Source organism: Dermacentor variabilis, chromosome 3 (genome assembly GCF_050947875.1).
Source record: "Dermacentor variabilis isolate Ectoservices chromosome 3, ASM5094787v1, whole genome shotgun sequence".
Taxonomy (NCBI): domain Eukaryota; kingdom Metazoa; phylum Arthropoda; class Arachnida; order Ixodida; family Ixodidae; genus Dermacentor; species Dermacentor variabilis.
Window position 1 is genome coordinate 82,511,867 of NC_134570.1, and position 12,451 is coordinate 82,524,317.

At 48.8% G+C, this 12,451-nt stretch overlaps 1 protein-coding gene across 1 annotated transcript in view; it reads left to right on the forward strand.

Annotated features, from left to right (window-relative positions):
• Window positions 1-12,451, forward strand: part of LOC142574586 (uncharacterized) — a 78,878-nt gene that overhangs the window by 21,560 nt on the left and 44,867 nt on the right. The window contains exons 3-4 of the mRNA XM_075683636.1: window positions 2,051-2,326; window positions 8,358-8,466. Of these exons, the coding sequence (XP_075539751.1) occupies window positions 2,051-2,326; window positions 8,358-8,466 (385 nt within the window). The remainder of the gene's footprint in view (window positions 1-2,050; window positions 2,327-8,357; window positions 8,467-12,451) is intronic.

Sequence of the window (12,451 nt, forward strand, 5' to 3'; positions counted from 1 at the left end):
GCGTTGCTTCGGGCGAATGACTGACAAAGGGCACGTAGAGAGTCATTGCAATCTATGAACGGTTTACAGAATGCGGCAACTCGCACCGACACATTTTGCGCATGTCTAGCTTGGAGGCCGCGCACACTAGCTCGAACTGCTGTTTTCCCTCATCGGTACAGCTAATGAAGCGATGTCCCGATGATCGGAGATTGCGCTTTCCGGACACAAGTCATACAACCGCGAAAGGCTCACTTCCAGATGTTGTTCCTCGTGCTGGGCCTTTTGAAGCGCAACGATTTTTCAATGCGCGAAACTTCAGTCCACAACTTCATTCCATCGCGCAAAGGACTTTCACTTTAATTTTGCTGTCGCATAATTAAAGGGTTTCGCTTTAACCGGGGTGCTTCATAAGAACTTGTTCGTTTCTGGTGCTTCTCTTCGAAACGTCCAGTTAAAGGTACCCCAACGTACAAGTTTGTATACTTGCTTTAAAAAATTACACATGCTGTTTCACCGAGATTGAGAGAAAAGTTTCGCAGTTATGTTAAAGCGACATGAAGCTGCAAAGAAAAGACCAAGTTTTTAGAAGAGGAACTTCGCAGTTGAAGAAATATTCGCATAGATAAGGTACGCACCTAGTAGGAACTTCGTACCTACCACCACCTTTTCGGTGTGCTTTCCGCTAGCAACTGGCATAACAACTAGTTTCCGCTAGCAGCCCGGTTAGGTTGGCCCAGAAGCAGCCTCACCAGCAGGCAAGCATAACTGCCAGGAAGAGTGTTAATCAATCGACTGCTGTAATCGCTGAATCTAATACTCTCGTCAATAAAATACTGCAAAACCAGCAAGGTGGAAGAAGTGTTACTCAGCCGTATAGCTTTGCACATAAAAAAATATGATGGTATAATTTGGCAAAATGTCGGCAGTAGTTAACGCAGACAGTCGGGCTAGTTGGTGCTGATGCAGTTGGTGTTACTAGTGCGAACAAGACTAACGAATAAAGGTGGGACAGGACAGAGCGCTAGACTTCAACTGATAAGCTTCATTCAGAAGAAAAATATGGGAAGAAACCACCGTATGCTCAAATAAATGTGCAAAAAGACGCATAAACGAAGGTTCCCTGTAGAATACAACTGAATGCGCAACGAAGCTGACCCGGCAGCCGCTCAGTGCAATAACCCACGTCCCACTGGGCGCCCTGTGGCGGTGCCATACGTACACGAGGTGTCCGACTGCCTAAAAAAAAAAAAAACAAAGGTGGCGTACAAGTGCGGTAAGGGGCTTGTTTTTTCAGTGCCACTTAAACTTACAAGAATGTGCTGGCTGGTAAACAACACCGGGAGTCAAGGTACGTGCATTATAAGGAGCATATCATCCACTTTGTTAACTGCAATCGGGGGGTGGTATACAAGATTCCACTTCCCCGTGGAAAGTGCTATATTGCGCAAACAGGCAGTTGCCTGTTTGACCGGCTTAGGGAGCACTGGAACGCTGTAAATGTTCTCTGAAGGTGCTGGCCACTCGGCTGACCACTGCCGTAGATGTAAACGTAAATGCTCCCAGTGTTCTTATAGCTCGCAAGTGCTCAAACGATTGGCCTGGCAGTTAGATACGGAAATATTTGAGGCGTATTGCATTTCAAAGGCTGTTGATCAATGTGTAAGCGCTCCATCACTGGCACTCACTTGAGAAGAACCTGGTGAAAGCTTTGTAATGGCTTGTTGTGGTCACCTATCGGCTTCTTTGCGCAGTTCGTTTTCTCCTACATGGCACATTCGTTTATGCGTCTGTTTGAGGATTTATTTGAGCATACGGTGGCTTCTTTGCATGTTTTTCTGAATAAAGCTTGTCAGCTGAAATCTATCGCTCTGTCCTGTCCCACCTTTCTTCCGCTAATCTTGTTCGCGCTAGTAACTATGTCACAGCAACTGTCGGTGATAGACACGACGACAATATTTTTGGACTTACAGTTTACTATGATTGGGATAAGGGCTCTCCAAAGAAACTTTCAGTAAATGTGTAGCCTATCTGTGGGATTACTGCAAGATACTGTGAATTTTTTTCACAGGTGCTCGTGGCAAGAAGGTGCTCCTGCTTATTAAGCGACCCAATTGCTTACTACTATGACGAATCCTACGAGGACGAAGATCCAGTAGAAGACATTCAAGTCTCTGCCAGGAGCGCCGAGACGCCAACACAAACTGAATTGGAAACAGACACGTCGGTGGGCAGTAGCAACGCAAGCCTTGCCGAGCCCGTAGATACCTCCGCTACAACGAAAGCAACTCCAAGAGACGGAATAGTAGTCAGAAACGGAACCGTAAAAGATAAAACGCCATGCCTGGTAAGAAGTTCGAAATGCTCGTTTAGAGTATTTAATTGAGTATTTGTCGTTTACGCTGGATGAAACCAGTTTTTTGCCGCATTTGTTGCTTCGCGAAAATGGGACACGGAATTCGAATGTCAAGGCAGCGCGAACAAGTCTTGTGCACCCACTGACAATCTTACGGATAGCGGAGTCTGAGAAAAATCACGAGCCATTCCACTCTGTGAATGTGGATGACCAGCGAAGCTATGCAGCACACGATTGAGAGGTGACACAGAATTTGGAACAAAGCTACGAACACATTCATTGTCTTGATCGGTGGTCATCGTGACGAAAGGTACGCACACGCATTAATTTTTATACATCCGCATTCGTTCGTGTTATACATTCGTGATATTGATTCGTGTTTTCATTTCACGATATACTGAGGCCATGAATTTGAGACCTCCTTCTGTACACTTATGCAAGCATGTATATCCACTTATTATAAAAAATAAACCGAGTCTGAAATTACCGCACCGACCGGCAGTGGGCCAGTGCCATCGACACCTTCGCAGAGGGAGGAGCAGTGTGTGAACGCTGACATGATGAGCGGCCACGGAGTCAGCTGTGGAAGAAGACAACGACAACGAACGCGCAAGCAGTGGCACGAGCCATAGCTGATGATGATCTGATGATGATTGTATTTTGCTCCCACATATTTATTGACGGAGACGAACAATGCACGGAACCCTCGTCATTTACAGGTTTGCCGTAAAAAGCCCGTTATTTTTTAGCCTGGACACACTGCATGCTGCTCAGATTTCAAGCACGTAATGGAGGCAAGCGAACAACAAAGGATTGCGTGGTTTCACTGAATACGGTCACAAACTTCGCGGAAGTTCAACGTTTTAACGGGATAGCGCTAAGGACCCCGTGTTGCGGAAAATGCGGTGTCGGCGTTGTAAGAGGCATTCCCGTCCTGTGAGCGAAAATTGGCCTATATATTTAGGCATATGTATATGCTAAGTATGACATGCGGTATTTGCAAGCTATATTGCCACACCCTTCTGTCACTAAAGTTGCTCATACCTTGTCTTATTCTTGACAATGTTATTCCTCAGAATTTTGATATATATATATATATATATATATATATATATATATATATATATATATATATATATATATATATATATATATATATATATATATATATATATACGGGCAAGCTCGCACACGGTTACGCGAGGTTTGAAACATCGAAGCTGGTCGATTAGGAAATATTCCGGCTAATGCTAGGTTGTAACTTCTTGTTCACCGCTTCGTTGCCAAGAAGGTCCTCGTCTCCCGCCTCGACACGAACATTGTAAGTGGTAGGGGGCTCGTTCCGTATCCGCTATGCTACGCGCCAGCTTCATCAAGGCGTCACAGTCCTTGTCGAAGACGTACTCCTCCCTCTTTTTCACGATGACTTCCATCTGTTCTTTGTAAGTCTTTACGAAAGCATTGTTGTCAAGCCGTTCGACATGCTCCCTCCTGAACGGCACGTAAAGTAACACTTGCTCACGCTGACAGTTTAGGACGTCATCCGGGCTATAATGGCGATACCGCATCACACAAGGTATACCTTCCTCTGCTGGGCCACTATCTTGTACACGTTCGAAAAGGCGACGTTCGATTTCGCCTCACGTGATTGGAATAGATTGGCCTAGGCCGCGTAATCGGCGCAGCCTGGACAATCGCGCCAGGCGAAATCGAACGTCGGCTTTTCGAACGCGTACAGGATAGCTGCCCTGGTACTCTAGTTGGTCCGGTTGAATCGCAAGCTCGGCGTCGCTGGTACTCGGCCTCCCGTACTGCACGGCCTTGGCGTAATCGTCGATGCTTCGCAGCGACCCTGGCTCTCTCGAATGGCGTATTCTGGGCCTGCGCGTAGTCGCCACCTCTCGGCCTCTCTGGCCAAGTAGGCCGGATCGACCCGTCGTTGCCGTTGATTCTCCCGCTTCGCAGCAAGTCTAGCTTCGCGATGCGCAGCCTCTCCATCGGCAGTACGAACTTTTCTAGGCCGCCCCAAGGCGTTTACTGAACCAGTGCCGCCGAGCACACAATTCATACCCTTTTCAAGGTCAAGCGCAGGCACATTCCTGGCCGTTACTACGGTGCATGCGCAGATCTCGGCGCGGAACCGGCGGCGCGCAGTGTCTCCGTCTGTGGGCGTAGGTGGAGTTTTGTGATACGCGGTCACGGGAGGAAAGAAACACAGGAGAGGCCCTGATGTCACTCTTTGTGAAGCTAAATGGTATCTCCGACTGGTCGCCTGTATGCCCCGAAGCAGAGTCGGGTAGATCGGTCGTTTCCCGAGCCCAAAGGTAGGGGACAAGCGCGCAAGCCGAACGTGCGACTCGCTCTCGGAGGAGGAAATTGCTGATGCGAAGCCACGTGACTACTGCCAACGTTCGATGTGTCGCCTATCCAAAGCTCCCGGCGCTGCCGGAAAAACCGGCGGACGTGCCGGCGGGACGAACGTTCGTCGAGACGCCAGCATGCAGTGGGCTAGGTTGCCAAGGTTATGGTGGGCCTTCGCCAACAGCAGCGACGCGGCGCTGCGATGACGTTTCAGTCTCGATGACTGTTCCGACGACAGGGCTCAGAGCGCCTCAGAGCGCTCCAAGATAGAGGAGAGCAATTGAGAAGAACCAGTCGAACGCAGGGCGCGCACCCTCTTTCAACCAGCCGAAGACAACGCCGCTCGCGAGAGCGCTCCAGAATGCTCAGAAACGACCAGCCGAAGATAGCAAAAGTGAAGCCGGAAGTTGGCGTTGTTCGTGGCGCTGCTCCGCCTATCGGGCCAGCTCTCCTCCCTTGTTTACCTTTCTCGCGAAACCACGCCGCGCTGCGCGCAACCGGGCTGCTCGGACGCGCGCGCTCCGCAGCAATACTAAACAATCGCGATGCCTCATTGCACTGCCGTTGCCGGAGTCATGTTGAAAGAAATTCATAATGAACTTCGCAAATTGGGCCGTCAGGTCGAATCGGCCGCTTTCACCGGCTTGTATAAAAATAAACATGCCTTATAAGGCTTGCCAACTGAACTGTTCTCATCAACCGTAGGTATAACGGCTGCTGCCCAGTTCTTACGTGTTTTTAAAAGAAGGTCACCTTTGTCGCTGCCTTCTACTTGCTTTTCTCAGCTTGGGCTTCCTGGGGCTCTCAGACGAACTTGCGAGCTAGACGTCTGGCAACACGCAAAAAACATACGCATTCTCACAGCACTGCAAGAACGCACTGGAGACACGTACGACACACCGACCCATTTGCGATCCATTTGGAGTTTATGAGCACAAACACATTCTCGCTTGAGGAATCGTCGTGCTTGATTGAACAAAATTCGGGTGGCCGCGCATCACTACGACAGCGCGCCGGCGAGGAGGCAGAACGTCATTTCCGACTCCGCGTTTAGATTCATTGACTGCGGCCTGACTTCAGTTACCGCGGTAAGTGAAGCACCACGGAACCAAAGTTTCGCGATAGCCGGCGCACGGTGCAGAACAGTACGCGCGTAGAACCGGCCTACGTGCGACCATGGAACAGCCGTTTGATGTGTTCGCAGGCGCACGTTCTGTGGAGCCTTGCTCACTCTTGCAGCGCATCCGCTAACCTTCACTTCCCTGCGCTTCTCGCGCGCACATATAAAATACGCCTGTGGTAGGGAGGATTCGTTCCTTAAGTCAAAGCAGCAGTTTCTTTCCCATCTTCCAGGACGAAGCGTAGGCTGGCAGGCGCGCGGGGCCTAGGGCAGCAAAATGCGCATATTCTGCGTAACGCTCTATCAGCACGTGTATTAAGGTACACATGTGCAGGTGTGCATGAACCTCGAACGCGCTCTGCTTAAAAGACTTCGTGCTGTCGCGAGTACTGCGAGGAACAAGCAACACTTAAGCATGGTGTGTTTTAATATGCACAAAAGCAAGTTGTTACTGAACACAAACTATGAATTCATAACGTACGTGCTACGTGCCGCAAATGCACTATATGCGCTGTCAAAAGCAGGAATCACTGACCTGCAAGGCGTTCATTGCACAGATTCTGAAACGCATCGGTTTCGGCCTGCGATGGCACGTTAGCCTGGTTCCGCCAAAGAGGGCAAAATTTGCCGCCGATATTCCTTCGTCCGTTGCAATTGCCGTGGCGAGGTACATTGCGTACAGCGTTGCGTGCGCGTTCATTTGACAAACTTTAGTTCCTTCTGTTCCACATGGCCATATCAACATCTGGGAGAGCGCGGTCCAGATAACACAGCGCCACAAAACATGGAGACCAACGCAAACCTGCCCGCACGGCGCCTTTGCCATGGCACGAAACCTACGGAGCAACACGTGTGAGCGCACATAGCCATAATAAAGCCGCAATTCTGGCCCGAAAAGCGTGGCCGCTACAGCAAAGAAATAAAAAGAAACAGCGAAAAAAAAAGGAGAACCTACTACGTCATTTCCTCCACACTTTTCTCTTAGAGTGCGGAGGGGGTAGGGCCTCTACTCAGTTTCCTTCCTCCATGTACGCGGTCCATGTTACGCCGAGCAAGAACAGCTTCGCTGTTAAAACAAATGTAACGAAACAAAACGCTGACAGAGCGTGCCTTCTATGTCAAATCTTCTCAGGCTGAAATATAAAAAGTGCGAAACAACAGAAACCTGAAAATGATGTAACTACTTGGCGTGGTTTCGCGCTGTCCCCGGGATGAGCCCACACAAGAGGCTGCGTTTCTAGCAGAGAGCTCGCCTTCATGCATAAAGTTCGCCTCCAGCGTTTCCCGGCAAACCTTACGGTTACATAAGCTGCAGTTGCACGGGAAGCGTGAGAAGCAGTCGGGAATTTTCGCATGCTATCGCGCTTCACAAAATTTGTCTTATTTCTGCGTTTTGTGTACGTTTGACGCCGACAGAATCGTGTACAAATCGTAGGCGATTGCACCGTGCGCGATTGAGCTTCTGGTAATACAGTGCTAAGGTATCAAAAGAGAGTTTCTCTCTCTCGCTGTGCTCGCGAATTTACGTGACGTCTTAGGTGCTGAACCCATGAGGCTCAAGTCAGGCGTGGTGCACCAGTACCGACTAACAGCGCACTTCTACTTTCTGTGCGGTGTCATTGGTGCTCTGGCCTCTCGTGCGCGCGCACCGTTGCAGCAGAGAAGATGGTGGCTATTGCCAGGGGGGGGGGGGGTGATATTAGGTGGCTACTGACACAGTAAGACTGAAATGATCAGTCTGTGAAAGTGAGACAGTGAGACTGAAATGAGGCAGTGAGACTGAAGTAATCACAAGAGTAAGAATGGGTCGGGGTGCGTTTGGCAGGCATTCTCAGATCACGAACAGCAGGTTGCCATTATCCCTCAAGAGGAAAGTGTATAAACGGCTGTGTCATACCAGTACTCACGTACGGGGCAGAAACCTGGAGGCTTACGAAAAGGGTTCTACTTAAATTGAGGACGACGCAACGAGCTTTGGAAAGAAGAATGATAGGTGTAACGTTAAGGGATAAGAAAAGAGCAGATTGGGGGTGAGGGAACAAATGCGAGTTAATGACATCTTAGTTGAAATCAAGAAAAAGAAATGGGCATGGGCAAGACATGTAATGAGGAGGGAAAATAACCGATGGTCATTAAGGGTTACGGACTGGATTCCAAGGGAAGGGAAGAGTAGCAGGGGGCGGCAGAAAGTTAGGTGGGCGGATGAGATTAAGAAGTTTGCAGGGACAACATGGCCACAATTAGTAAATGACCGGGGTAGTTGGAGAAGTATGGGAGAGGCCTTTGCCCTGCAGTGGGTGTAACCAGGTTGATGATGATGATGATGACACTGTAAGCAGTTTTAACATAATTTAATATCGTGCATCATTTTGAATCTTGCTATTGGCATGATGTGGAGGAATTAAGTGACTACTGATAATTTCGATTGCCGCCACCCACTGATGAATCTGCCATAGCTCACAGACAGAAGAGTGAGCAAACAAAGTACAGTGATGACATCGATACCGACCGGAATTTCAAACGTGTTCTCACCTAAAACAGCACTCTACAAAAAACCACGGAGAAAGCATAGCAGTTGGTGTTTGCCTCAGTGGGAAATGCAATAAGGAGAACCTCACTGTTTACGACCTACCAACTACCCGACGACCTGGTGAGTGTAATGTGTTCAAGTTTTGCCTATATTGGAGTGTTAAGAGTTCCAACTGCTTTTTTCCGCAAAGTGTAAGGTACACTATTGTTTTTAAGGAAAGTCGTTGCCAAAGCTGGGTGATAATTATCTATTCATCGAGCTAGGGCGAAAACGTTTCCTGCTCTTTTCATCAATAAAGTTTATTACTACTACTATACGGTAATAAAAAGCAGGAGCAAGATGAAATAACAACATCAGCCCGAGTTAATTGTACATCCTGAAGATTGTCTGAAGAACCTGAAACAATAAGTGTACCATTGACAGACACTAGAGGCGAGTGAATATTAACTTTAAAGGATACAAATAGAATATGGATAGTAAGAAACGAATATCGATTCGAAAATCAAATCCAATATCCAATAACCAAGCACAGATGCACACATTTACACCAGGCATACTTATATCGGTATAATTCCGTATCGCGCCTGTGCTGGCTATAGTGTAAAAGGACAGCTATAGATATAAGGACAATGAATCATTTTTAAACACAAGATGGCTAATGTTCATATAAAAAACAGAAAAAATGGCGCATAAGCAACTTTATCTTGCAAACAAGCTTTCGAAGAAGGAATGGCTTTTGTATGAGTAGCTTTCCGGAAACTTCAAATAACTAGTTACCAGAGAAGGTCACAATTTGTGGGGGAAAAGGACGTTGCTGAAAAACTTTTGGCCGTAGCCATTGTAAATAGACCCGTTACAAGGAAAATATCGCAGATTGTAACGTAAGAGATAAATCTGCTGCGTGACTGCACTGCTAAAGCACTAAAGGACCGGCAAGCAAAAGCCTTCCACCGCAAAATCCAAAAACATTTTTGCGTTGCGTCGACAATTTTTGTCACATCACTTCCGATAACTTGTGATACTCTATTTAGCCCAGAGAGAACAGTAACCAGACTTTAACATTCGGTTGTTATGATATATTTGGTTGCTTTCGAATGATCGACAAAAATGAATTGTTTCCTTTCGGATACGAATGCAAATAGTTAGTGTGCAGTATTCGATTCGTATTATTAACTTGGAATAATTGCCCACTTGTCGGTGAAACGTACTTGACAAGTTGGAGCTTTTTAAACCGATGCTAGGGGCCAGAGTAAGCCAACCATCCTAACAATGTGAAACGTTACCCGCTACCCACAGATCATCACCTTAGCGGCTATGGCGTCTCACTCCTAGTGAGAAATACTCAGCTTGGATGCTTGGTGGCGTACAGGCGGACGCAGTCTGGCTTAAGAGGAATGCAATAGTGCCTGAGTACTTGCATTTAGCCGCAACTTTTAAGCAACCTGAGGCGGCAAACTTCTTCCGGACTCCACGGTGCCCTTAAACCCAGACAACGTGTACAACGAGCACGCGCGCCCACGCATGCGCAGACAGTGCGGCACGGCTCGAACGCGTCGAAGCGCGGCGCGATCTCAGCGAACAGCTGCTCTCTGTTATCGCGCGCTTGTGCTGCCTTGCGTCGGCGCGCCTGGCTACGCAGCTACGGCGCGGCACATTCAACTCTCAGCGAAGCAGTTTTATATCACGCAAGAAAGTGCTAACCATTCTTTTTGTGTACTGAGTTCTAAAAAATATAACAATTACTTTCATAGATATCGAAGCACTGTGAAACACTGTCAATAACAAAGTACGAAGTGGCGTCTTCCAAGGCGTCTGTGAATGAGCGCGCGCTGTTGCCCTATTTGTGGATGCGAACCCTGCGAACCACCATTCCTCGCGAGACGCGGGAGGCGCAAGGCGCGCAGGCGCGGGCTTGTGCGCGTCGGCAAGCGCACGTGTGGTCTCGGCTTTAGGCGTGTACAGCTTTTTAACGCGATAGCGTTAAGGAGCTCGTGTCGCAGAAAAGCCGGTGTCGTCGGCATTGGTGTCGGCGTCCGCGGCGTTGGCCGTGAGCGATAAATCACGGCAGGAACTTCATAAATAAAACGCCGCGGACGCCGGCTTTTCTGCGACACGAGCTCCTTAACGCTATCGCGTTAAAAAGCAACTTACAAGATGGGTGGGAATCGAACCAGGGTCTCGGGAGTGTGAGACGGAGACGCTACCACTCAGCCACGAGTTCGACGCTTGAGAGAAGTAGAAAAGCACTTCTAGTGAATGCGGTGTTGCCTTAGAAACGTGCCGTAGAAAGTTATACTGCGGTGTATATCGGTAATTATGAGCATGTAACTTACAGAAGTCGCAGTTACACGAGTAGCGAAGTGCGTTTCCGCTACATTTCTTCTGCGCTTACCGCACACGCAGAGCCATCTTGCGGCAAACACAGAAGACCTCCTCCTCTCAATGTACGGCGCTGCCCCGACAGGTGGCGCGCCACGCGCGCATTGGGGTTGTGCGGGGACCGGTGCAAGGCGCGTCACGGCCCCCACTCCCTCTCCCCTGACGACGCTTCGCCGTGCTCCCACACGGGTTGCAGAATCAAGCGCCGTTCCTTTCTTTAGATTACCATCTATCTATCTCTCTGCCCGTGCCGATCACGACGTTTGGCTGGCGTAGATCGTTTCCCCCTCCGAGCCACCGAGTTCTTTGGTTCGTTCCGCTTGCTCAGGCGCACGTTTCGTTGCCGCGCCGAACGCTGCGTTGCTCGACGCTCACCGCGTGATAGATGGGCGCAAAGTCCCATGCGGGGCGCCTCGTAAGTGATCGCTGCGACGTAGCGCATAGTCTTACACCCCTTGGCGGGTCGACGGGAACGCTGTCGCGTTCCACTCTTGAAGGCGAAGCTTAAGCGTCCTCCAATTTTTTAACTACTGCTTTGACACCATTGCTACTTCAGTATACTTAAAAGACAGAGATAATCACCAGAATCACCAGTTTCGCAGTTTCAAGGGCTCTGGCGGCTCTCTAAAACGCGAGTAGCCCATGGTATGAATTACCCTGCATTCACTAATACACCCTAATTTATTTGGAAAACTCAGCCTCTTTCAGGACTCCTCCCTGGCGCTTTTAATTGACGAGTAATGAAAAAGTGTACGCTCAGAGGTCATACGCTTTCGTTTCGTTGTAATAAAATAAGCCTGTCTTTTACTACGCTTGGCTGCGCATTCTGTGAACGCAGTGATTAAATAAGCAATTCGGGCAAAGTGCTCGGATGGGTCATAGAGGAGCGACTCATCGTTTAAGGGGACGCCACCGCTACGCTCGTAAAAGTCGTCTATTTGAAACACCTGGGGCATGCTGATTTCTCGGGTGTCTGTAATGCTGTTTTAGCGAAGCTCTTCGGAAACGTTGGGTCGTATTGGCGTGCTATTTAGTGGCAGGATGGCACGTCCACGGTGCGCATACTGCCATGCCCGTCCTACACACGCTTTAGAGCCAATGACGTGCTACGCACTGCTACTGCACGAAATACTTCCGCTTACAAGAAAGACGAAAAAAAAAACACCAACACCCAACCCGGCGGATTCGAGGAAGCATTTAGAAGATCCCTTGAAAGTCTTGATGAACCTACGCTAACAATAGATTGAGCTGTTACAGCCTATTATGGAGAGCGAGAGCAGTCAGAACCAATACCCAATGTCTACGGTAATTCTTATGCGATCTCTTATGGAATGCTGGAGCCTCCTGAAACTTGAATGATCTCCATACAAACGTAAGAATCGTTTAAGAAGAATCACACACATCTTTCCTACTTTGGGCAGTGTGGGTGTGTGTGGCTACCAGGTGCGCCTTCCAGTCCAAATAATATAGTTTGGCATGTTCGCACTTTCGAGCTTCGTGGATGCTATCGCAGGACCTATGCGTGGTTTCTCGGGGTTGCGACACAGCTTCAAGGTCCCCTTCTTCGAAGCCGCTGTAACAACTCCTTTCCCTGTGCTCTTCAAAACACTATCCACCAGCGCTTCTAAAATAGTGCCGCAAACCCAGGAGTAGCATTACCCCAGCGTCCTGGAGCTCGACCAGGCAGATTAGCGGGGAGGGCCAGGGTGGAGGGGAGGGGACGTAG